This window comes from Mesoplodon mirus (assembly GCF_964341445.2).
Source record: "Mesoplodon mirus genome assembly, chromosome: 16".
Taxonomy (NCBI): domain Eukaryota; kingdom Metazoa; phylum Chordata; class Mammalia; order Artiodactyla; family Ziphiidae; genus Mesoplodon; species Mesoplodon mirus.
The window spans coordinates 55,670,168-55,697,687 of record NC_138992.1 but is presented as its reverse complement, the minus strand read 5'-3'; the positions used below and the strand labels follow the sequence as shown (position 1 = coordinate 55,697,687).

Below are 27,520 nucleotides of genomic sequence, written 5' to 3'. Positions count from 1 at the left end.
TCCATGATAACCCAGAGAACAAAAGAAGAAACTTCTGGAACTTCTAGTGATTTTTTTTACTTAACCCTTTAAACTGTTGTTTCTTGTGAATGCTTTAAAATGTGTATAATAAATAGTACTGTAGTAGATAAATCTTTTTTTTTTTTTTTTGGCGGTACGCGGGCCTCTCACTGTTGTGGCCTCTCCCGTTGCGGAGCACAGGCTCCAGACACGCAGGCTCAGCGGCCATGGCTCACGGGCCTAGCTGCTCCACGGCATGTGGGATCTTCCCGGACTGGGGCACGAACCCGTGTCCCCTGCATCAGCAGGCGGACTCTCAACCACTGCGCCACCAGGGAAGCCCCATAAATCTTTTTAAAGTAAATATTGGGGCTTCCCTGGTGGCACAGTAGTTAAGAATCCACCTGCCAATGCAGGGCACACGGGTTCGAGCCCTGGTCCGGGAAGATCCCACATGCCGCGGAGCAACTAAGTCCATGCGCCACAGCTACTGAGCCTGCGCTCTAGAGCCCGCGAGCCATAACTACTGAAGCCCGCGTGCCACAACTACTGAAGCCCACGTGCCTAGAGCCCATGCTCCGCAACAAGAGAAGCCACCGTAATGAGAAGCCCGTGTACCGCAACGAAGAGAAGCCCCCGCTCGCTGCAACTAGAGAAAGCCTGCACACAGCAACGAAGACCCAACAAAGCCAAAAATAAATAAATGAAATAAATAAATATTGGAACATATGTTCAAAAATTTCTTAATGAAGGGGCATTATCAAAAAAGTTTAGAAACCTTTATAATAGAGGTATATCATAGTAGCAGGAGAATAATTATGCCGGATAGGGAGAAATATAGTTACAAGAGGAGGCTGGATAACCAGAATGATTTGCATGATTTTGCTAATTTATATCAAAAGAAACTGAGGATATATGTGGGAATGGATCCTAAGGGTACTGGATCAGGGTGAGAGGAAGACAGTGTTGCCTTGAGCCAAATTTACCAATATAGGCTCACTAAGCAGAGATTCAGATACAATATATTAGCTTAAATGGCTGAGAGTGATAGGCTATACTAGATGAAGCTGAAATACCAGAACTTCCTCAGTATACCACAAAGAAAGGTATCCAAAGGCTTGAAGTGAATAGAATGCTGGAGTGGATTTACTGTTTATGATCTGTTCACCACTCCTTACTAGGGCCCCCAAGAGGATCTATAAGATACTCACTTTCACCAAGGCTAAGAGAAATACCTGTGTGAAGGGAGCACCAGCATTCCTGAAAGCTGTGTGGTAGTGATTCTCTGTAGGCCAGGACTGACAGTGAGACCTGCTGCCAACAAGAGCTCCCTGAATTCAGTGGCGATAATGTGGCAGGAGTCAAGCCAGCACTTACTAGCCAACAACATGGTGGGCACCGTTATCATAATGCAGCAGAGCCTAACAGCAATCCAACTAATCTGACCTGTAGAGCTCTTTGGTGTTGGCTGGTTGGTTATGGTGTCCTTAGAAATAAAATAGATGGGAAGACTCTAGTTCTAGAGAACAGCAGTCTGACTTGAATACCACATATGAATATCAAAGCCCCTCAACCAATTCCCAAAGTTGAAGCAATTCTCAGACACCAAGCCTTCTGAATGAAGAGGAGGTTTGTGTCCCCTTGAGGAAAGATCCTGCTACAAAAGCAAAAATTTATATCACCCATCTTCCTTCTAGCTTTCCCAAAAGGAGCTGTGGCTATTTACCAGAATGACTGTTCATTGAGGAAGGAGAAATCATCAGACCTTTCAGGGATTATCTGAACTGACGCTAACTCTTCAAGAACCAACTCAATGCCAGTCAGAACAGGGGCTTATAGAGATCACGTGATAAATGGAGTTTTAGCTCAGCTCTATCCCATGAACCTGCTCTATAGTTCTCTCCCTAGTTCCAGAATGCAAAACTGTAATGGGTACACTCAGCAACCGACAGGATCCCCACACTGGTTCCTTGATCTGTGGAGTGAAGGCTATTAAGGTACAGAAGGCCAAGTAAAAGATGAATTTGTTGAATTTCCCCTACCTACCACACAAGTAAATCAAAGGCAACACCACATTCCTACAGGCACTGCAGCGATTAGTGCCACTATCAAGGACCTGGAAGATGCACGGTGGTGATTCCTACCACACGCCCATTCAACTTGCCCACGAGGCCCTGAAGAAAACAGACAGGTCTTAAAAAATGACAATTTATTATCATAAATTTAATCAAGTGGTAACTCCAATTTCAGCTATTCCAGATGTCATTTCATGGCTGGAGCAAATCAAATATCCTCCAGCACCTGGTATGCAATAATTATCTAACAAATGCTTTCTTTTTCTAGACCTGCTAGTGAAGACTATACACCTCCAGGTTACATTAATTCTCTAGCTCTATGCCACAATCTAGTCTACTAAGACTTTGATTGCCACTCCATTCCACTGGACAGCATGCTGCTCCATTTCATATGCTGATTAGACCTGGAAGCAGAAAGCTGGAACTCCTCCTGACACATGGTAAGACACATATATGCCAGTGGGTGGGAAATAAATCCCACAAAAATATTGGGCCTTAGTGAAATTCCTAGGGAGCCAATGGTCTGGGCTACGTCAACATACCCTTTCTTACCACTAAGAAAGAAGCTCAATGCCTAGTGGGTCTCTTTGAATTTTGTAGGCAACAAATACCTCATTTGGACATGCTTCTTCAACTCTTTTACCAAGTAACCCAAAAAGCTGCCCGTTTTGAGTGGTGCCCAGAACAATACAAGGCTCTGCAAAAGGTCTAGGCTATCAGGTAAGCTCTTCTACTACTTGAGTTTTACAACCCAGCAGACGTGGCAGTGGCAGTATATACACGTAGAATGAGACTCTGACAGACCTCCCTAGGTGAAGCGTAGTGCAGAGCTAGAGTACCTTTGAACGACAGCAGTAAAGGACCTTGAGCGTACACCTGAATGATCGTTTTGCCTGGAAAGAGAGATGGCCTAAGGTGGGATCTATATTGATTTGTGTGAAGTGACTAATGATTTTGCTGGATGGTCAGGGATTTAGCAGGAACATGACTGGGAAATAGATAACAAGAAGGTCTGGGAAAGAGATAGGAAGATAGAATGGACACAGAGTGAGAAAATAAATGTGAATCATTTCTTCTGCAGAAAAGAATCTTAATAATCAAGGGATAAGATAACTAGTCATGTGGAGGTCAGTCAACCTCTTTCCCCAGCCACTCCTGCTCACCTCCCCAGTGGGTTCAAGAACAAAGCTGCCATGACAGCAGGGACTGCTTCTGTCTTCGGGGTAGGGGAGATATCTCACATGTCCCAGACTATTGACCGACTAGGCATTTTACCAGGTGCAGGCCCGAATCCCTACAAACCAGGCTCCACTCAAATGTGATAGTTTCCTTTATTTCCTATGTTATTTAATACCTATAGATAAAAACAAACTTAAGAGCTGTAATCACATTAGAAAAATTAATCAAAAGGGAAAATCTTAATATAACCTTTAAAAGAAAAAAACAGTAAAGCAAAATCCAAACACATTAAAAGAAGGGAGTGAGATGCCTGAGCAAAAATAAGAGTTAAGAAAGATATTCAACTAGTGAAAGCTAATGCTGACTTGAGATGTCCTAAGAGTCTGATTGCGTATGATCAGAGCATATGACCACCCACAAAACAAAATACATACAGAATATATTCATCTTTTCTTTGTAGGAAATGTATAGTATTATTTATAGGTATATTATAGCTGTTGATAAAAAAACCTATTTTCCCTGGAGATTTATATCTACCTCAAAACACTCTTTCATTGTTTTTATATTAGCTGGTCATTTCCTCTAAACCTGCTTTGAAAATGTTAGACTCTACTGTGAAACTAGACAGTTCAGAAGGTTTTATTTATTAGTTAGAGGTAACTCTCCTAAAATTCTCTAATGTAAAAACTAGGGAACACCATGGTTAAAACCAGAAATATTTTTCATCATTCCTTTACATATTAGTTTTTAAAACATTTGTGTAATTTTTAAAGTTGTCAATATAAAACTAGTGAGAAAACAAAGGGTTAAATAAAGCTGTATAATACTGCTATTTTATGAATTTAGAAGACTTAAAACTTATACTAAAAATAAGAGAATTGAAACAAATCCTTTAAGTAAGCTATTTTTTGGATTTTCCCAGTATTCTGAAAGGACAAAATAGCTGATTTAAATATTCTATCTTCTGGAATATTCCAGCATTTTGAAATAAAAAGTGCCGATAAGAAATGTTCATGAAAAAGTAAAAAATAACATTTAAAAATATTTACATAAACTCTATCTAATATATTGCTAAAATGAAACTATAAAGTATAATATCAGTATTCTACATAAATAAGCTAAAACAATAAAATGTTATTCTCCATCTTAAAAAAATAAAACATTCTGTGTAGCCTCATAAACTCTTGCAAACCACTTTTTCAATGTGCTGAAAAGTAATATGCCCCCCTCTACTGTTAAGAAACAGTAATATTCATAAAGCAGAAAACCAAATTCTTTGCTCAACTATTGCCACCCTGTGGCTATAAGGTGGATCTTTCACTATACCATAGCTCCCCATCGGCTTAACAGGTTCTACAAATCTCTATTGTCTAAGTGACATAAAAGGGTTAAAGTTTTTAAAATAGTAAAAAAAAAAAAAAAAAAAAAAAAAAAAGAAAAGAAAAGAAAAAAGGTATTTGACTTTAAAAATGTATTTAGCAAACATTTACCATGTCCTGTATTCATAAGTATGTGTTATGTTGGTTACAAAAATGAAAAGGACTTGGTCCCATCGTAAAAAAAAATAAACAAACAAACAAAAAAATACTTAAAGAGATACATGCAGAAACCAATCTTAAAGCTAATGAATCAAGGAAAAGATAATGGATAAGTGAGCATGGATGAGTAAATGGCCTTTCAGGTCATTTAAACTTGAGATTCCTTTAACTGTCCTTGATTAAATTCCTGCCTGGGGGTGGGGGGAGTCCCTTGTAAGGATAACTTGCTTGGCTCTTACTGAATATCACTTATTTCTGAGGTGCACATATAGATACATGTCTGCACTTTGAGAGTAAGAATTAAACCAATGGGTAGGATGTCAACTTCCATTCCTATGTATATATACATTTTAATCCAATAACACGAGATGTTATTTCTCATTTATAGTTATTCAGACATCAAACTGTGTAAATCTTATTCCAATTCATATCAAAAAATATATATTAAATCCCTACTTATGTGTAAGGCATTATGCAAGGAATGAAAAGGGTAAATAAAAAACTACCCCGACCTCCAAGAATTACAATCTAGGAGACGGGATAAAACAAGTTCACAAATGGCTCTAATATAACTTAAGAGTTGTGTGTGTAAAATAAAGGTAGCATAAAACAAAGCCCCAAGACATTCAGAAGGAGTTTCATCTGGTTGGTGAAATGACAAAGGCCTAAAAGAAGAGGTGATTTTTACTATGGAATTTGCAGGCAGGGAAGCTAATTCTAGGGGAAAGAGCAAAGGTAAAGAAATAGTGCTTTGTTTAGGGAACAGCAAACTGTTTACCTTCTAAAAACATTTTTTAAAGCAGAAACCATGTTACAAATTAAATCTTACATAGAACCCCAATATATATAACATTAAGTGTAGTATTTTGTTGGTATAAGTGTATTTTATGAGCTCAAATTGATAGCATTTACTTATTAAGTCAAAAAATGTGAACATGCAGTTATTTTGATAAAAATTACAAACTGGTATCAGAGGTGAGAGATAAACAACTCCAGTTCCCAATTTTTGTATTCTGTTTTGACTGTCCACTACCAAGAAAATCCACTTATAATACCCCACATGTATAAGTGGGTGAGGAAACAGGCACTGTCATGCACTGTAAGTGGAAGTGTGCAGTCTGTATGTATCAAAACTCAAATTGTGTGTACACGCTGACCTAGTATATATCCCATAAATAAGCAAAAAAAATGTAAATGCTCACTGTGCCACTGTCTGTATTAAGGGGGAAAATACCCCCCAGAAACAACCTAGAAGCTCATTAGTGAAGGCCTGGTTAAAAAAATAATGCTATATCCGCACCATGGAATACCAAACAGGTATTTTTTCAATGAGATATACAGTGAGACCTCTGTATTCACGTATGCGGGAGCCACAGAGGGTTACCTGCACCATTTATATAAGGGACTTGAGCATTCAGGGATTTTGATATGGCAGAGGGTCCTGGCACCAAACCCCCATGGATACCTAGGGACAGCAGTAAGTATACTACACTACACATATATAATGATAAGGAAAAATATTCAAAGTTATACTTAAGTGAGAATAGCAATTTTCAGCAGCAGCAATGAAAATATACTGAGTGCTTATTATCAGGTACTTGTGCTAAGTGTTTAAATAATGAATTCATTTAATCTCATAATAATCCCATGACAGGTTTTCCTTTTATAAAAAAAGGAAAAGAAGATATATGGATATCAAGTAACCTTCCAAAGAAACACAGCCAGTAAATGACAGAAAAATTAGAATTCAAACCAAGTCTGTCTGAATCCAGAGCTTACATTCTTAAACATTAATAATGTAGTTCAAAACTTGTACATTCTAAAATATATATATATATATATATATATATAATTAGCTTATATTCATATATGCATACATAAAATCTCTAGCAGTATGCATTTATAAAAATACACCTTCCAGCTTTGAGAAAGTGAGGGAAAGAAAAAGGGGGCTTTTATATTTCCCACCTTCAGTGCTATTTACATGCTCCTTTTGCAATACTATTTTTATACTTTACAATTTTTTTTCAAAAATCCTGATCACACAATAAAGACGAACTTTATTCATCTTGTAATCTCAGGATACTCTTCAATTACATAGTTCCAGAAACTTCAAAGAGTGAAGTGAAAGATTTTTCACAAAGTTGAATCTTTACATCAATACCTAACAACTACTCATATTCCTCATCATAAATATGTCACAAAAGTACTGAAAACTTCCAATAAACACTAAAATAAAACTAATGTGGTACCTTCAGTTTTCTTATTACTCTGACAATTGTTTTTGCTCAGTTATTACTCTGGAGTAGCACATTTAACTCACATGCTCAAGCCTGTCCTATCCTCACTTATACAACCGTTTGTGAGCAGTCACACAAAGATCTCAATTCAAAGACTGCTCAGATTGTCCTGAAGTTCAAATGTGCACTTTCTGTTCTATTCATTCATTCACGCACTGGGCAAACACTTACGGAGTGCCCACTAAGAGTCAAGCACTGTGCTAGATGCTGGGCAGTTTTCTATAACCCACGACACTACCCATCGGTAAACTGTTTGGTACTGGTTCCCAAGGCGATGAGTACAGAAATTGATACAATTTATTTTTATACAGTTTAATACTGCCAGACATCCAATTTCATGTCCACTAACTCAAAAAATCTGACTTGTATTTACGTCTATTTCTTCCATTTTATTTATCTAGTAATTTTATCGCATTTTACAAAATTATTGCCTCGGACAGATGGATTTAAAAAAGGAAAAGGTCATTTACAGGGAAGGAAAGTGAAGCATTGACAGGTTACATTACTTGCTCAAGTTCATAGTGACAGTAATTCTGATTCACCTCTCCACTGAATTAAGAAATATTTATGAGCCTGGTACGCCAGACACTAAGGTCCACACTGCAGCTACTGGGTAGAAACAAGAGGAGCAAAGGGCCCTGCCTCTCCCAGTGTGAGTCCAACTTTACTCGGAGTGCCAAGAGTCGCCCTAGGCGCGTCACTGGCAACCCTCGCTGCTGGTTTCCCTGCCAGCACTCGCCCGAGGAAGACGCATGCAAAGGAGTGTGGGCAGCGCACGCCCAGCATGTAAATGCTGTACAAAAGTACAACAAACGGAGGAAAAACACCACCACACGCTCTGTTCTAAGTGGCCAGCAGGTGGGACAAGCCACACCGCGGCCCCCCACCCTACTCCCTACGCCGGGCCCCGTCCCCGCCTCTCGGTCCCACCCACCTTGCCGGGCCCACCCCCTACGCCGGGCTCCATCCCGGCTCCCGGCTCCACCCACAACGGCGGGCCCCGCCCGCCAACGCGTCGCTGGCTTAGCGCCCACAACTCACCCTCATCCGTCCGAGCTCCGCCTTCCGCTGCAGCTCTGAGTGCCGCTTCAAAGAGCTCGCGAAGCCGCCTAGGCGCGGCCTAGGCTCCGTGGAATCAGAACTCTCGCTTCCGGAGCCACTTTCAGTGCCTGCGTCTCGACAGGGCCGAAAGAAGACAAGCACTCGCAGAAAATGACTGTCGGCCGTCACGGCACGGGTCCGGCACAGCGCCGCCATGACGGCTCCACAACCTCTGACCTTTGGCTTCTCCGCGAACGTGCGGGTCACGGGGCGGAGCAATGAGAGGTCCGCCCACTTGCGGAGCACTGTGGGCCGGTGGGCGTGGCCTAATCGGTGTGAGGGAGAAGTGTGGTGTGAGAGAGACTTAAGGTAAAATTGGGGGACTAAATCCTTGGTGGCTCAAGTCCCCTACTAGCAGCGACGCGCTAAGTTTTGCATGGAAAGGGTTTTGACTCGGAGCAATTTCGCCCTCGCGGGTGCCCTTTGGGCCTGTACTGCTGTAAATTCTGGTAATGCGACTCTTGCTGGCCCCGCCGCCTGCGTGTCTGCCCCAGATGGCCCCAAGGCTCTCTCTGGTCGCCACCGCTCTTCAGGCCTTTGCTCAAATGCGAGGTTCTCCTTGACTATCTTATTTAGAATTGGAATCCCAGACAATATGCCACGTAGTTTACTTAGTAGTAATTTTGTTTAGCGTCTGCTCTCTCGATTTGTAAACTGAGGGCAGGAATTTTGCTGTTGAATACCTGACAGCGGGCACATGGTAGGGCTCAAACATTTGTGAAATCCCGGATCTAAATTTCGTTACAAAAATATTAACTTGAGACATTTTTGGTCACCTCTTAGCTACAATCCCTTCTAGGGAATTAAGGAATTTCGTAATGCCAAAACATACACCACCAGAGGCCCACCCTCACTTATGCTTTTCTCCCTACCCGCCCCAAGTTAATTGCCAGAATTTGCCCACCTTCAAAACCGAGCCTAACTCCATGCTTGAAGTGTTTATGAATTAAGCTGTCCACCCAACTTCTACCCAGCATTTTTATATTAATGCGTAGTTACCTGGAGGGAGGTAGCAAGCACTTTTCCAGCTCACTTACAAGTACTTGGACAGAAGGAATTTTTATGTATGACCACAGCCCCTATTTTAATAATGCTTTTGACTGAGACTTTTTTTTTTTTTTTTTTTGGCTGCGCTGCGCAGCTTGCGGGATCTTAGTTCCCTGAGCAGGGATTGAACCCATGCCCTCAGCAGTGAAAGTGCAGAGTCCTAAGCACTGGACCACCAGGGAATTCCCAATAATGCTTTTGACTGTGGATTTTAAAACTCTGATGTTCTCATCAACTGCGTAGACAGCAGACAGAACCCTAGAAGTGCACTAACCTTAGAATGGTGCATGACTGTATGAATCACACACAACTTATTACTAGCCACCTGTTCGGCAGTCCTTAAATTCGGCGGAGAGCTTAAGATAAATTCTACTCCAGGTGAGTTCTCCCTTTTGGTACATAAACCGTTTCTTTCCCTTGACCATTAATGAAGTCTTGCCGAAGATATGTTTGCATTATTTTTTATGGCTTTTGCTACTTCTGTTTCTCTTCAGGAAAAAGTGTGGTAAATTGTAAAGAGTGTTGACCAGTGTTCTTAGTTCTAGTTCGACCTCCAGTCCTGATCGCAGGCAAGCCAATTTAATGTTGCTGATTTGGTTTCCTCACGTAAAAACCAAGTTATTAGCCTCTGTCTTTTTTTTTTTTTTTTTTTGCGGTACGCGGGCCTCTGAGTGTTGTGGCCTCTCCCGTTACGGAGCACGGGCTCCGGACGCGCAGGCTCAGCGGCCATGGCTAACGGGCCCAGCCGCTCGGCGGCATGTGGGATCTTCCCGGACCGGGGTACGAACCCGTGTCCCCTGCATCGGCAGGCGGACTCTCAACCACTGCGCCACCAGGGAAGCCCATAGCCTCTGTCTTAAATTTAAGGAAGTGTTTTGTAAACTTAACTAAATCAGCATCTACAGAACAAATGGGATTACTAATATCCCAGCTCTAAAATTCAGTGGATGTATTATCTTCGTGTCCTACCTCAGCCAGATGATAAATTCCTTCAGTACTGTGATAATGCATTTGGGGACAAATCCTGATGTTTTCAATGGATAAGAGTAAGTTTGCACCAACTGACTTCAAGTGTGCCTAGTTCTCTGCCTTTGGTAAAGCATCAGAATCATCAAATGAGAGAGAGGGTAAAGGACTGAGTGAATCTGCACACTGTCCTTGCCTGTGTCAGTGCCAATTGTAAGAATAACCCTAATGGCAGTATTTCAACATCATGGCACTTCTGATCCTGCTGTATTCCTTGAACCACACTTTCCTTCTTGATTTATTAAAAACACAAGCTTCTTTTTTCCCATATAGCTTGCAAATTGTTAGTATGCTTTTTAAAAATATTAGTAATGGCAGATGACAAGTGAATAAAAACATAATTCAGGTTCTGGCTCCATGTCTACTGGCTGTGGTTTCATCTGTCAGATGGGGACAGCACCACATCCTTGAGTGAGGAATTAAAGGAAATGGGTGGGAAATGCCCAACACCTACTAAAAGCTCAATAAATAGTGGCTATTAGTGGCTAGGTGGAGGTGACCAGAAGGTGATTTAGAAGTTCATGCCTCTCAAACATGCATGAAAACCTGGAATAAAGATAGGGCTAGTGAAACACCGGAAAGATATGAGTACTACTGTAAAGACAGTCATTTCAACCATAGAGATGAATACAATCATTAAGGAGATTGTGTAGATGACTGGAGATAGGCAATAGCATTTAAGGAGTTGGAAGAAGAGAATACCAGAGAAGAGTCAAACTGGAAAATGAGAAAAGAATTAATTCTAGACACCAAGGGGAAAACTCGAAAGCACATTGAGATGAAGCGTGTTAAAGTGAAAGTCACCAAGTAGCGTTTTATTTAAGTAAAATCCTGGCAGGTGATAGGCACATGCAGGCCCTGCCCTCTCAGGGCTCACAAACTAAAAGTGAGTTCTTTTGGCTCATTTTGATTTTGGTTCATTTTTATTTCACAATCAGAACGTGGAAATTGAAATCTATGGATTGTAGGTTTACTTAAAAGTGAAAATGCTTTATTATTAACTGTAAACCAATATGGCCTCTGTAATTAATCCAGTTACAATGGGACAGCCACTAATTAATGGCCAAACGTCTCCCCATTATGGGCAAAAATCTGATTTTTCATCTGGGTCTTAAGAGCTATAAAGAAACACATGCGATCCTGATATAGGGCCTTATGCAGCCTCTCTGGCACAAATACAGCAAATAGTCACTTACAAATGTCTTTTTGTAGTCAGCATGTAGCGTTTTTGTTTGATACACTGAGTCCATACAGCTGCTCCTGGTTCTTTCTATACCCAGGATATGAAGGGTCTGGAGAGAGGTTGTATAATTAATGGATTTACCCCCTTTCCTCAGCAGATAGGTAATACAAAAGAACCCATGCCCAAATTATAGAATTTTTATTGTTTTCAAATACTACACACAAAAAAATAGTAGTATCTCTTCCTTAACAGATCCAGAAGTAGTGAGTCCAAATTCAACATGTTTTTTCTCTATTTCAATATTTTGAGTTACTACTAGGATAATCCAGTGGTTTCTCCTCTCTTCCACTGATTACTTTGGCCTCATAGGTGTGAGAATTCTTGCTTTATTTCCCACAAACTCCATAAATTAAGGAGTTCCTTTGTAAGAAGGGGATAATTTCAGGAATTATTTTCTTCTGTCACACTTCTTGAATCCGTAAATATCTGAGATTTCACTCTTGTTGCTATGTTTTTCCAGTGTCAAACACAAAACACAGTAGAATGACCGGGACCCCTTTCTGCTGTTCTTAGTAATTACTGTGTTCTAAATTGCTTAAATGTCTGTGAATTCATAATATTAATCTTCCACAAAGACTACTTGGAATAATATTTCTAAGTCGATGTTTATTTTTCTAAATTTATCCTCCCTCTACTGTTTTGTTGCTTTTAAGAGGCAGAGTACTCTGCAATAGATTAAATCATTTCTAAATTAAGTGTAGGTAGATGTCTAGAAAAGTGATTCTCCAGTTTATTCTTTTACAACCATCACCAATACCCACATACACCCATCCCACCTTCCAACCCTATTTCTATCATTTCTCTCATAAAGTAAGGAGACTTGAGGCTATTTCATTCAACTAAAGAAACTGCCATCTTCTCCATTTTGCTTTGTTAAAAAGACAACAATAGGGCTGGACATCCAAGAAACAATGTGATGAAAAGAAGATGTGATAAAAACAACTGAAAGACTAATTGGTTGAAAAAATAATTTAACAGCTATGTTGAGTAACCACAATATTTCTATAAAAAGACAAATTTCTACATGTCAACTCCGCTAGGACAATGCTTCAACAACCTTTGCCTTAAAGCCTTTTCAAGTAAGTAATTTATGGTAGTCTGATACCATGAAGCAGTGATTTAAAGCAGATGGTAAAAAACGGCCTTTTTTTCTTTTAAAGCATAGATACCAGTTGATTATGTAACACAACAAGCTGTTTCCAGACCACTGGTCTCATAATAAATATTGAGACCTATACTACTGATATACACAATTTATTAAGCTTTTCACATGTAATAGAGCATAGTTTCAGTTGCATCTGAAGTGCTAACAAAAGCTCCAGCAATCAAGAATGGCAGCATGTTATCAATATTTTATAACAATCAACACTTGTAGCTTTTCAGATTTGGATAAGATAATTTATCCCAAAGTAAATCTAGTCATGCTTTTAAAAAATGCTTTAGGTCACTCCAAGCTTGGCAATTAACATTTGGCATAAACAATAATAAAACAATCACAACTTGATAAATAACAAATACAACATTGTAGGCCATAACCATACACAGCATAAGGAAAAGATGGTGATGAGTAAATAGCCATTAGAATTAATAGAGTACCTTGGCCTCCGTGCAGATACTTCCAGAGGCTTTGGTTCATTCAACCCTGACACTCAGTTTTCAAAGCAGGGGGCAACATCTAGAGTATCATTTTGTAATTTCTAACACACTGAAAACAAGTAAGTAGAAAATGATGAGTTGATTTTTATTAATGCATTAAATCCTCAGGAGTTATCACCAACCCCTTAGTATAAAATTTTTTCAAGTTATATTAGTCATATGTGTGCTTCTTACTGTAAATGCTGCTAAATGAATTAAATGAAGACAACAATCTTTCCCCTAATGTGATTGATTTTAGCACTTTTCAGCTACCTAGATCTAAAAATCTTTCAGGCTTTTGAACTGAACGTTTGAGGACAGTGTTCATATTTCAACCTATTGATAATACAATATGCTTGATTCAGAACATTAACTTACAATCTATTCCAAAACTAAAATTTTAATCTGGTGCAAAATAAGTAGCTATAAGTGGCACAATAACCATGACGCATAATGACCATGACACTGAAATGGTTACTGTCACAGATGGTGATAAACAAGGATGTGAGGGCTCCACTCTCAAGTCGCCTAGGATTTTGAATTACTGTCTGTACATACTGTCACTTACAAAACTATAATAAATTGAATATTTAGTCTGGTGTCTTCAAACACCCAAGATATAAGATAACTTATACCAAAACAATATTTATTCGAAAATATTTTTTGTACCTGGTAGTTCTTCCCTTGGAGGTGAAGAACAATTTGCCAAAACTTTTAATAACCAGGATACAGAAAATTTTAAAGAACAATCTTACCTAGGAATCAAATACACAGAGATTCAAAGAGGAAAAAAGAAAATTGTATAGAAGACAAAGATCAAACTGGTATCCCAGATCCAGAGCAATTTTGTAAAGTAGGAAAGCAATTATGATAACCCACAGCTTCTTAGATCATTCTAGTGAGGACCTCCAGGTACTATATATGTTTTTATAATGATATTTTCTAAATAAAGGGCCTTAAATGCACATAAAAGGGTGTTTCCCAGGAATAGAGGTTAAGATATTTTTACATTGTTCAACCCACAAACTATTTGGTCAAAGGAATATGTAAAGCTCAACAAAAGCACATCTGGTGGAAATTCATGGCAATGAATGTTGACAAGATGTGCTTGGATCTCGCTTGCAGCATCTGGCAGTGAGTAGCAGAACAAAGGTAGGAATCTCACAGGCTCTCCTGTGTCTGTTCTGGAAGAGGCTCCGTGGTGGTGGAACTAGCGTTTGCAGTCGAATTCAAGACTTCTCCAAAATCACCACCAGCAGGCTTGGTTCCTCCTACTTTAGACTTTTAACATAAAAGTTCAAAAAGGAAGAGACATTAGGAAACATAAACTTCGCTGACTCTGCATAAAGTAACTCAAATTTTACTTTGAAGAACAAATAAATCAGGAGCCTAAGAGCTCAGTGATTATTTGTACAGAATTTAGTACCGTTGTAATGTTCCATGCGGTTTCCCAGAAAAACTTATGCAGTTTCCGTGCTGAAATATTCAAATTGGTAAATTCTACCCCTCCACTTGTTTCCCCTATCTGCTTATTGTTCTTCATGGGGAAGGTTGTCTGACGAATTTTGTAAGGCCTATTATGCTAAAGTATCTACTGAACTCTTCATATTTGGATAACACTTTGTGAAATATTATTGAGTAAAACAAAGGAAAGAAATATATGTATGTCTCCCAGTTACAGCATAAACTTTCTAACCTTTTGATGCTTAAAGAGTGGTACATGGACCTAGAGACTCAACATCACCCGGGAGCTTGTTAGACATTTGGAACCTCAGACTGGCCTCCCCATCTCCATCTGCAGAATTGAAATCCAGGCTTTAACAAGATCTCCAGGTGCTTCCTATACACATTATAGTTTGTGAAGCACTACTCCAAGTTATCTGGCCTGAAAATTTGTCAATAGACATTTGTTTGAATGAATATATCTGCCCCGCATTTGTATACTATTGTATGCTTTTCAAAACCCTTACACATCCTTAATGACACTGATGAATCTATGCTTCCTGCCCACCGTCACCCCCTCTCCTGCCCCCATTACATCTCATGACTGACCAACAGGACAGCTGACTAACATTAAGAAACCAGTCAATGATCAAGGATGTAACTCACAGTGGGCTTGCATCTGACCTTGCTCTTAGCTCAGTCTTGACTGGGCACAGATTCATTAACAATCGGAATCTAGTTGAAATTTTCTCTCTCATTTCTTCTTGGCCTCCCATCCAAAATCTTTGAATTGCATGAAAAATGTGCATGACTTGTATCCACTGTATATTTATTAAATTTATTAAAACATTCCTTAATTACAAGAAAATGTTAAGACCTCTTGCAATTCACAAGCCTAAAGCAACTCCTCCCCACAACTGGTCCCTTCTCTATTCTAAGACCATGAATGTCAGTAGTAACTCCCAGTCAGACTCCTGGAGTTATCCTTGGTCCTTCCCTGTCTTATTCCACATCCAATCGATCACTAACTTTTTCTCTGTCACTTGTAAAGTCTAAACATCTCTCAACTCTGGCACTAGCTCAACTCACCACACCAACATCTTTGGCCTGGATTACAATGCCTCCCTCCCACCTTGTTTCCTTCTCCAGTCTCTCCCCCCTTAGCTCTGCAGGGCAGACAGTGATATTTCTAAAATGCACAGAAGAATGTGCAACTCGGGTTGTTTAAAATCTTTTAGTGGCTTGCCACACTTTCTTTAACGTGGCCCACTCATCTCTCTAGCTACATCTCCTGCTCAATACCCCACAGCACAGCAAAGTTCCTGGTGTTCCTCAAAGGGGCCCCAAAGCTTCAAACATTCCCCTCAACCTAAAGGTTTGGTTTCCATTTACATTACTGCAACCTCTGAGAAGCCCGCTCTGACCTTCCCTCCTGCCAAGCATGACAGAAATTCCCACTACTGAGCCTCACTGCAGCCTTGACTTCCACTGTCATAGCACCTTACCCTGTGTTTATTTTCATTGGCCATTTAATTGTCTAAACATCTTCAGAAAGGGTCTGTGTCCCTATTGCTCACCATGGTATTTCCAGTGCCCAATACTCATCTCCCGGCACATGGCAAATGCTCAATAATCACAGTTAATGACTTGATCCAAAATCTAAATGTAAATACATGTAGACCCGATGTTTAACTGAATATCAATGTAAGTTAGAAAAACTGCATCCCAAGCACACAATTATATTTTACAGCTTCCTTGGTGATATTTGTCTAATATACTATACTATTAAAAAATATATTTTTATTTGAATGGTGCCTAGTCATATTTAAAAAACTGATTTCACTACAATTTAGAGAGTCTGAATATACTCAGGAGGAAAGTACACAGTAAATGACCTGCAAGTTTCTCCTCTTCTTCAGTGTCAAAAGAACTGAGGCTTTCCTGGTTTTCCAGCTAGTCATTTAAAAAACTAATGCTCAGGGTAGATTTCAAGGAGAGGCTATGGTATTCCTAAAACATTGAGAACTGAATTAGAGTAAAACCTTGACTTCTTGCAACGTACAGTTTGTTTTCAAACACCTGACTAGGCATTAGTAAGGATAAAGCAGGCCTCTGGTACTGACCTAAAAGAATGACTATGATGTATTTTTTGCTCATCAAACATGTATTAAGTAGCTGTGATATGCCAAGGACTACTCTAGGCCCTGGAGAAGCATCAGTGAGCAAAAAGAACAGGGGCCTGCGTTTGTGGGTTCATTAGAGCATGCGTGCTAGGGGGGTTGAACGAACAAGCTGTAGGACTGTTTGTACAGTGTGATTCCTTTTTGAAAAACATTTATACATTTATGTAGAAACAGAAAAGGTGGGTAGTAGCGTTTGTATGCGCAAGAAAAAAGGATTCAGATCATGATACAGTGTTTGTTTTCTTTCTGTAAGCATACCCTGATTCTGTAATTTTAAAAAGATATATTTAAAAGCAAGTGACTCAATTACAATTCTAAAAGACAAAATATGAATATTTTAAAGCTGATTTATATAAAACATTTTAAGATATTAGTTTTAACCCTTAGAAAATATCCACAGTAACTACCAGAATTTGTTTAGGAAGAAATGACCATATGGGCTTTGCACTTCTCTGTAGAGAAGTCTGGGCAGTGGATGGGAACAAAACAACATTTTTGGTCACTTGTGATCCTTGATGATTTTATAGTTTTGAATATAATCTTGAAGATAATACAATTTACAAATTAATAAAGCTGATTATTATGGGAAAATGTCCACCTTCACCAATATCAAAGCAATCAAAAAAATAAAACAGGGCCTCCCTGGTGGCGCAGTGGTTGAGAGTCCGCCTGCCGATGCAGGGGATACGGGTTCGTGCCCCAGTCTGGGGGGATCCCATATGCCGCGGAGCGGCTGGGCCCGTGAGCCATGGCCGCTGGGCCTGTGCGTCCGGAGCCTGTGCTCCGCGGCGGGAGAGGCCACAACAGTGAGAGGCCCGCGTACAGCAAAAAAAAAAAAAAAAAAAAAAAAAAAAAAAAATAAAACAATGAATTATCAATGATGATCACCACTGCATCATCATAATAATAAAAATGTCCAATAATTAAGGATTGAACAAACAATATCCATTATAAGGCTATGTAAGCAGCCACTGAACATAATATTGAAGAAGAATAATGATACAAAAACATGTTTATGATTTATGGTTAATTCTTTTTAATTTTTAAATTTAATTTTATTTATTTTTTTATACAGCAGGTTCTTGGTTAATTCTTTTTTAAAGTGTAACAGCACAGCCCTACAACATCACTGTCTGTGGGTCGTAGGACCACTTTTTTGTTTTATTTTTTGTACTTTTCTATATTTTTAATCTTCCACAATAAGATTTATATTAAATTTTGTCCAATTACAAAAGTATTTGAATAATGCAAAAAGCAGCACAAACTTCTAAAGTACTACTGTTCTTTAAAATTATACATTTCTTTTCAGCACTTATGCTGGCCATGCTACAATACACACTCAAAAAAATTGATTAAAAGAGTATATATCATCTTAAATATCCATAAATAATGTAAAGAAAGTTATTGAAGTTCTTTAACTATTTTTAGAAGGAAATACTAATTTGAATAATTTACCCACACCAAAGAAAGTTAAGGCACCAAACAAGATAACACAAAAGACCCTGTTCATTTCTCTACTTGCCTTTAAGTTTTCAACCTTTTCCTCAAACGATTTGAATGTTGGGGAGTTTCTATGGAGAGAAAAGAAAAATAGTAAATTACAAACACTGAACAAAAAAGCCAACAATTTTGAAAACATTATTAAGCTGACTGTATTCCTCTTCGCCATTATTCTCAATCAGCAAAAGAACACATATACCATATGTGACACCTGTTCCTTAGATGTGCAGGCATACGTACAAACGTTTTATTATGTGAGATTATCGATTTTGTTCTAAGATTTCTACAATGATGTTTTCAATTCCTTGAACAGAGCCAGTCTTAGACATACAGATAGAGTCAAGTACATGTGTGAAGAGACAGAACAAAGTCAGGTACAACGCTGAGTCTGTCACTTTCCCAACCAACTTGTCACGGTATAAGAAAATGCCACTGTGGGCCTCCCTGGTGGCGCAGTGGTTGAGAGTCCGCCTGCCGATGCAGGGGATACGGGTTCGTGCCCCGGTCTGGGAGGATCCCATATGCCGCGGAGCGGCTGGGCCCGTGAGCCACGGCTGCTGGGCCTGCGCGTCCGGAGCCTGTGCTCCGCAACGGGAGAGGCCACAACAGTGAGAGGCCCGCATACCGCAAAAGGAAAAAAAAAAAAAAAAAAGAAAATGCCACTGTTGGATCAGTCTGATTCTGGTTAAGGTGCTACACTTTAGAACTCATGTTTAAATTCACGTTGCCTGGCAAGATTTCTATATGAACCCACATCACCTAAGCAGGACAAGCAAACCATAGGAGGTTCCTCACCAGGGATGCTGGTTCCCAGGAGCAGCATAACAGGGAAAGGAGAGACCAAAAGGAAGGGAGGAGCACAGAAATGTGGCTTTGGCCACTTCACAAAGCTGCCCCAACTGACAGAAGCTCTCTGAGCCCACGGGAAGCCTCTCCTGTGACTTCACATTCATCCATTTGAATTAAGGAGGATCACAGCACCTGTGTCGCTCCCACCTGGGTTTCCAAAGCTTTTATACTATCCACCTGACCTCCAGTATCCTTCCTACTACCATGATGAAAAAGGAGAAGAAGGGAACAAGGGGTTTCCTCCTTCCCATCGTGGGGATGGGCAATCGGTCCCAAAGTGTGGTCCCCAGACCAGCTGTATCAGTAGCTCTTCGGAAGTTGTTAGCAAAGCAAATTCTCAGCCACCCCAGGCCTACAGAATCAGAAACTCAATGTGGGCCTGCTAGGCAGAGGCTTTTAATAAGCCCTCCAGGTAGCTCTGAGGTACACTAAAGTTTAAGCCAAGCATGTATTGTTAAAAATCCTCTGCCTCGGGCTTCCCCGGTGGCGCAGTGGTTGGGAGTCCGCCTGCTGATGCAGGGGACCCGGGTTCGTGCCCCGGTCCGGGAAGATCCCACATGCTGCGGAGCAGCTGGGCCCGTGAGCTATGGCCGCTGAGCCTGCATGTCCGGAGCCTGTGCTCCACAACGGGAGAGGCCACAACAGTGAGAGGCCCACGTACCGCAGGAAAAAAAAAAAATCCTCTGCCTCTATAGAGAGGTTAGGTGAGGTCATAGAATGTGCCACTTGCAAGTGCTTACTGATGAAAGAGGACACTAGAATCAGATCACAGTTGGCTCCAAATGTCACAGTGGGATGAGGGAAGTAGAAATGGGGAGGATGAAAGAAAAGGGGGGCTTCCCTGGTGGCTCAGTGATTAAGAATCCACCTGCCAATGCAGGGGACACAGGATCAAGCCCTGGTCTGGGAAGATCCCACATGCCGCAGAGCAACTAAGCCCGTGCACCGCAACTACTGAGCCTGCGCTCTAGAGCCCGTGAGCCACAACTACTGAGCCCGCGTGCCTAGAGCCCATGCTCTGCAACAAGGGATGCCACCGTAATGAGAAGCCCGTGCACCACAATGAAGAGTGGCCCCCGCTCGCCGCAACTAGAGAAAGCCTACGCACACCAACGAAGACCCAACGTGGTCAAAAATAAAATTTTAAAAATTGATTAATTAAAAAAGAAAAGGGGATTGTAACTAAAGCTAATGCAGACGGAGGAGGTGGGACACCTACATCCATGAAAACAGAAGGTTGATTAGATGAGCACTGTTCACTTTTTTTTAATTAAACAGATTCCACATATGAAACAATTTAACAGGTTTACAACACAAAGAAGAAATAATAATTCCTTTTTCTAATCGCAAACATTTAATGGATTTCTTACACCAACCTAACATTGTTAGAAAGAGCAACTGAAAACTGGTGACAGTTTTCACAGCTTGTTTAGAGTAGAATTCTAGCTCCTACTTCAGAACAGTTCAAGTTAAACATCTAGATTAAAAAAAAATAAGAAAACATCAGACCAACTATATTTTGTAAAAATATACTTTACCTCATAGCAGGCATGCTAATTGAGTGTTGAATGGACCGTATACTAAGAGGCAGCATTAAAAAGAGATAGAAATGGAGTTAGTAAAGTGGTGATTAGACATTATAAAAAGCAGACAAAACTTAGTTTTCTAGGAGCTTGTTCTTCTGGCACCATGAAGAATTACCTGCTTTTTGAGGTGGAGGGGATCAAAATTATTTCAACATAATTTACTTTTATTCATGAGCCAATTTAATTCTAGCAGTTAATAGAGCTAATGATCAACTTTGCATTCTTATAGCACTTTGAAAATTGTCGAGTGCTTTCACCAGTATCTGTAATGAATCTAGCATCAAGGCTCAAAAGTTAATAATTTACAGGTCACAGCACAATCGTGAATGGAACTTGGGTCCTTAAGACTCCTAATCCAATGTTCACCACCTCCCCTCAAAAAATGAAGCACACACACACACACACACGCGAGACCACTGAAGGGCTCCTGCAGTCGTTTTTCTCCCACATACTTGTTATCAGAACAGGAAGGTTTCAAAGTCACTATTTGACAACTTCAAGTGACTTTAAAATTACGTATCACTTCTTAGTGGTAGTCGTATCCAGTTTTCTAGTAAGAGACACCTGTACCTCACCTCAAACTGAATGTCCTTATAGGCCATTCAAATAACATTTGACCCCCTGTTTTACCAGGACCAGCTTTTTATTCAAGGGCAAAGCAGTTCACTGACCATTTGGGTTCAAGATTATCTACCTCCAGCCATCTCCCATAGAGAACACCTCACAAGATGAAAGTACCTCAATTCTTGGGCCCACTAAGTCACTGTATGTACCCTGCTGATACTGTTAACATGCTTATTAGCATTTTGATCACTGACACAGCATTTTGGGGTAAGCTGGACAGTCCAAGGTTTCAATTCTCAATTATATTTAAATACTGTGTGTGTTTATGATTTAGTTTTCTCCAAGATTCCGTTGTTAACAAATGACATTGTGTTTCAATGTAGCTCCTCAAATCTAGTTCTGCATTAGTATGGAGTATGATCTTGATATGAATCAAAAGAAGCTGACAGCTCGTACAGTCAAATAGTCAGTAAAATATTTGGACATCTTCGTACTTAATATTGTACACAATACAGGAAAAGATCCACTGTAGCTCAGCATTCTCTCTTCCTATCACAATGGTAGATACCTTGGATATAAGACTATATTCTGGGAGGATTTGCTAATTCTTTTCCTGCTTGATTTACTGCAGTGTGCTGGATCCATATTTTAAAGACAGAGATTAATAAAAATCACCTTTCTTAGTTTACAATACCAGAACTCCAAAAGCTACCTGCCCTTCCTTGGACCCTTCTGAAAAAGCTGCCTCTGTAAGTCACATTCCCAAAGCCACCTTCCACCATCACCAATATAATAACTGGATCAGTAGAGTTCCACCCACCAGAGCTAACCTCCTGGTAATTTACAAATTGTTTAGACCAAATTAAAAAAAATTAATTTGAGATAATTAAGATTCCTACCCTGGGATTTTGTAATTATAAGCTGCTGGTCAGTTAGTGGTAGGTACTTGAACCAGAAAGTCATGTAGTGTTCGACGTTGAGTAAGACATTGGGGGGGACCAGGTACAAGCTTCAAGAATGCAGAGGAGGGGCTTCCCTGGTGGCGCAGTGGTTGAGAGTCCGCCTGCCAGTGCAGGGGACACGGGTTCGTGCCCTGGTCCGGGAAGATCCCACATACCGCGGAGCGGCTGGGCCCGTGAGCCATGGCCGCTAAGCCTGCGCGTCCGGAGCCTGTGCTCCACAACGGGAGAGGCCACAACAGTGAGGGGCCCGCATACGCACAAAAAAAAAAAAAAGAAAAAGAAAAAAGAATGCAGAGGAAACCAATTCCCAAAGAAAGAATTGCATATAAGCACAGAGAGAGGCAGAGGAAATGAAGGAGAGATGAGCATTCAGGGAAGAGGGCTCAGGTGGTAGAGGAATGGCTTTCTTGGTTTTGGGGGGTTCTAGAAGCTACCTTGATTTCTAACAGCTTTTCAATGAGCAGGACTAGTCTGGGTGGGACCTGAGCTTGCTTCCTTTCCTCTCCTTGGATTCCAAAAGAACTTTCATTCTATGCAACACATTCCCTTTTTAGGTGAGCGAAGTCACATAGTTCTCTATTCTTCCTAACCAAAAGACTTTGCTAGAACATTTTGGCAGAAATTACCAAATTCTGGCAAAAGAAGGTGCTTAATGGCTGAACATATGATAAATTATTTGTCCAAAGGACTCACACATTGAATTCAACAGTATCAACAAAATGAGAAAATGGGTGGATAAAGCAAGTATAAATCTCAGAAATGCACAGTTAATTCTAGTCACTGACTCTCCCTAAGATCTCCCTAAGATCTGTAAAAGATCATTTCCTCCAATGGCAATTTGTGGATACTGTGCCCCTTTAAACAGCCTACAAACTAGTTAAAAGGGACTAGGGCAAACGCAGAGTGAAAAGAATGATCATAGAAGTGAATTGTAGATGCATCAAGTTGACTATCAATCCCACATCCAGCGCACAAAATTAATTCCGGATTATCCTACATAAGAAACAAGCCTGAGGTCATAAAAGTTGAAAAACTGGATTGTAAAAGTCATGAAGTCACATGGAATTATCAGAGGATGGCGAATTAACACAAGAAGGCAGTGGAGAGCTTATGCATGACTCATCAAGGGATCTTCCCTGGATTAGGTAGGAGAAGGACGGTTGGTGGAGCATCAGTGCAAGGGGATATCAGGAGAATGAGGAAAACTGACAAACAGGGTAAACAATCAGGAGAAGACACTCAATAGTGTTGGAAATACAATTTTAAAAAATATTTTGTTTTTACAGTATTATCATAGGAAAGGACTACCAATACACTTCCAAGAAAACCAAGATAGAAATGATAATTTGGGGCCTTTAAGTTAATAAGTACCTAGAAGGTGCCAATGATGTTTATAATATGACTTAAAGAATGTTAAAAATGAACACTTTGAGAATTCTAAGAAACAGTGCAGCATCTCTTGTAAAGGACTTTAGGGTCTTTACAGGATCATGACAAAATCATCCTTGCTGGTGTTGTGTTTCAATTAGCAGTTAAGGCAGAGAAAGAATTTAAATATTTTAGTACCATGAAGGATACATCCACTAAATACGTTTAAGTGGGAATGTATAGGAAAAAGCAAGGAAATGATTACAATAAGGTGTTTATTTTGTGATAAATTGCTGAGTTGAATTTCTGTATGTTTTACATTTCAAAACAAGAAAAGATTAAAAATACACCCACTGAACAGAGAATGAAATCAGTTAAATTAATACAAAGTTGAGGTGTTCCCACTTTTGAGGTAGCCATTACAGCAGGAAGAACAAGGAGTACATATCAATTTCAAGTCCACCCAGTTATCTGAACTTCTCTACAATCCCTATTTAAATGAAATTCCACTTTGTTGGTGGCTAGTCTGTAATCTAACAATTGAGCAGCTGTCCTTGCATTTCTAGCTTCTCTACGGAACGTTACACAAGCTTCAACTTGCCTCAACTTACACATCATCTCCAACATCACTGAAGTTTAAATACAATACAGAAAACTTCAAAAGCACAAAGCCACGTTGCTGCTGGACCAGAACTGTCTCTAACAGATATATTGTGAGGATTTGTTATCATCTATGAAGTTTAAACATAATATGGAAAACTTCAAAAGCACAAAGCCATGTTGCTACTGGACCAGAATTGGCTCTAATAGATATATCGTGAGGATTAGTTAGCATTTATAAAGCAAACTTTATGAAAACTTTTTCCAGCTTGATTTTGGCTCTCAAAGAAGGTAACCTATAATCAAAGTAGGAATGTAAATCTGGGTTCCTCAAAACACTGAGAAAAAAAATCAAAAAGGGCAACCTGATTCTCACTCAGAAAACACAAAGTACTTTGCAATCTAATATTTACTCTTACTTTGGAAAAGTTATTCTTTTATAAAGCTGAATTGATTTTTTAAAGTTTCCTTGTTTCTTACATAGGTGTTTGATCTTTTCATACCTAATAATAATAAAGGGGGAGGGGTAGGGGGAAAAGAAGAAGGAAGGAAGTAGTAAACAGAAGATAGAGAAAGAAGAGTTAATGGTCAACATATCTGAAAGCTTATCTATGTATTACTATTCCCTTTTGCCCTCAAAATAATCTCTTGATCATAGGTGATGAACCAAAGGAACTTCTGGACAGTGCCTGTAGGGCCTAAGTCTTAAACTATCATTGCTCTGGGGAGGCAGAACAGTGCAGAAGGTAGTGCAGGCTCCTGAACCCGGGTGTGCCTGGGTTCAAGTCCTGGCCTTTAGCCACGTTGCTATATGACTTTGAGAAAGTCACTTAACCTCTCTGTGTCTCAGTTTTCCTCATCTGTAAAATCAGAAAAATAATAGCACCTGCTATACATAGTCATGCCTGAAACACAGTTCACCATTATTATTGTTACGGATGGCTTTAACTGAAACACACATTAATATTTATTTCATTTTATATTATTTTCTTTAAAGCTTTCAAATTTCACCCAGCTATTATTTTGGTTGGTAACTTGAACCCTGGAGTCTAGAACAGTGCCTGGCACAAAGCTGCCATTTAATAAATACTTTTGAATGAAAGAATGAATAAATAATTGCAGTAACTAAAATTAGGAAATATGGGCATAAAAGGTAGAAAAGTTCATTAAAGCTTTTCAAATTCAAATCAAAAGGTACTCTATTACAACAAGAGAAAAGAGGTCATTTCTTTTCCTATTAAGTGGTAGAAATTTTTTTTTTTTAAAAAAGAAATTTTCAGCAAAATGGAATTATCTGGAATGACTTTAATGAGTCCAAAACCAACAACAACAAAAAAATATCTAGAGGTTTACGTGAAGCAACACATGTCAAAAGGAGAAATTTCCTTTGACGATAAAGGCAAAGTTAATTACATTTCCTCCTAAATATATCAGAAATATTTGACTAATGAGGCTACTGAAATTAGAGCATGCTATTAATAACATGAAAATTGATGTTTACACTGACAGCAAGTGAAATGAGAAGGCTCTTTTAAAGTTTCTCTCAAAAAAAGTAAAGGCATGAGTCAACATTTGCCATGTATGTGTAGAAAACAAGCCAACAGAAGAGGAGTGACTATGACCACACCACTTGGGGAAAAGCTGTCTGTCCCCAAAGGGCCACCTTTGGCCTCCCTGCCGCTGACACCTAATTGTCAGGGCGTCAAAAATAGACATCTCTATCTCTGTCTCTGTCTCTCCCTCTCCCTCCTTTTCTCTCCCCCTCTCTCTCCCCTTCGCCCCTACCCTCCCTTCCTCTTCCTCTTCCTTACTCACCCACCCAAGGCATACAGCAAACATCTATATCCCAAGTGCTAACTTATTAATTGATAATGTAGTACAATTAAAACTGTTGCTGACTCTATTCAAGTCAGCAAAATATCCGCAATGCCATCAGAGAGCGAAATCATTGCCACAAGTCTGCTGGGTTAGCATGGACTCGGAACAAAGGGTAGTTAACAAGATTACCCAACTAATTCAAGCACTTGCCAAAAGGGGCCCCCTGCATCCATCTCCATGGGAGGCAAGGCCTTGCTGCTGGGATGGAAATGCTCAAATCTGCTGCCCAAGCTCCTCTCCTTGCACAGCTCTTGGGGGCACGTGGCCAGTGTTTGCCTCTGTGACTCACTCATCTAAAAGATGTGGGTTTTCCTTATGTTTTCTATTGTATATGTTTTTATATACTTCTATTATATGTTTCCATATATTTTCTATTACATATGAACCCATTAAATCAGATTACAATCAGGACATCTTGATCTAGAAATGATTTTTTTTTTTTTTTTTTTTTTTTTTTTTTTGCGGTACGCGGGCCTCTCACCGTTGTGGTCTCTCCCGTTGCGGAGCACAGGCTCCGGACACGCAGGCTCAGCGGCCATGGCTCACGGGCCCAGCCACTCCGCGGCATGTGGGATCTTCCCGGACCGGGGCACGAACCTGTGTCCCCTGCATCGGCAGGCAGACTCCCAACCACTGCACCACCAGGGAAGCCCAGGCCATTTTCAATTGAACACCAAAGATACAGAATCAATTCCTATCATTGATTTCTTAGGTTGTTTAGCACAATTTTAAACTTTAAATAGTTCAACACTTAGGGACTTCCCTGGTGGTGCAGTGGATAAGACTCCATGCTCCCAATGCAAAGGACCCAGGTTCAATCCCTGGTCAGGGAACTAGATCCCACATGCATGCCGCAACTAAGAGTTCACATGCCACAACTGAGGAGCCTGTGTGCCGCAACTAAGGATCTGGAGAGCCACAACTAAGGAGCCTGTGAGCTACAACTAAGGAGCCCACCTGCCGCAACTAAGACCCAATACAACCAAATAAATAAATAAATATTTTAAAAAATAGTTCAACACTTAGAGTTTGTTTATCCCCATGATTTACTCTGACTTTCAGGGCTAAATGTCATTAAGAGAGAGCCTCAGCTATAAGTACCTATGTGATTACTTAAGAAGGCACAATGCTAGGCCACAGCAAGTGACTGCTTGAGAAGACAATTCACATTAATAGGAACAGAGATGGAGACTAGTATATTATCCTTCCTGCTTACACTCAAAAGACCTTCCTCCACCTTAGTTTTCTCTGACTACTAATTGGATAATCAGAGAGTCTGTATGGGAGAGAGAGGAGAGGTTTGCTCAATATCACAAAGATTCCTTCTATAAGGCATGGTTTGGGCTGACATCTTTTTAATGTACGTTCTTTTTTGGCCTAATATACTTTATTTTTCCTTTTGCAACCATGAAATGTTCTTGCGTGCATAATTATAGAATACAA

The 27,520-nt window shown here is 40.0% G+C and overlaps 2 protein-coding genes across 5 annotated transcripts in view; both read right to left on the bottom strand.

The window, feature by feature from the left end:
- The window catches only part of MRPS28 (mitochondrial ribosomal protein S28), a 100,454-nt gene extending 92,077 nt beyond the window's left edge, over window positions 1-8,377 (bottom strand). For both annotated transcript variants that reach the window (XM_082600723.1, XM_082600724.1), the window contains exon 1: window positions 8,134-8,377. In XM_082600723.1, the coding sequence (XP_082456849.1) occupies window positions 8,134-8,349 (216 nt within the window). In that variant the 5' untranslated portion in view covers window positions 8,350-8,377. The remainder of the gene's footprint in view (window positions 1-8,133) is intronic.
- A 3,251-nt stretch (window positions 8,378-11,628) lies between these two features.
- LOC309791697 (tumor protein D52) overlaps window positions 11,629-27,520 on the bottom strand; it is a 116,071-nt gene continuing 100,179 nt past the window's right edge. For 2 of the 3 annotated variants that reach the window (XM_082600720.1, XM_082600721.1), the window contains 3 exons: window positions 20,658-20,699; window positions 18,293-18,341; window positions 11,629-14,425 (listed from right to left, as the gene is read on the bottom strand). In XM_082600720.1, coding sequence (XP_082456846.1) covers window positions 14,306-14,425; window positions 18,293-18,341; window positions 20,658-20,699 — 211 coding nt within the window. In that variant the 3' untranslated portion in view covers window positions 11,629-14,305. The remainder of the gene's footprint in view (window positions 14,426-18,292; window positions 18,342-20,657; window positions 20,700-27,520) is intronic. The other variant, XM_082600722.1, reaches the window with a different exon arrangement.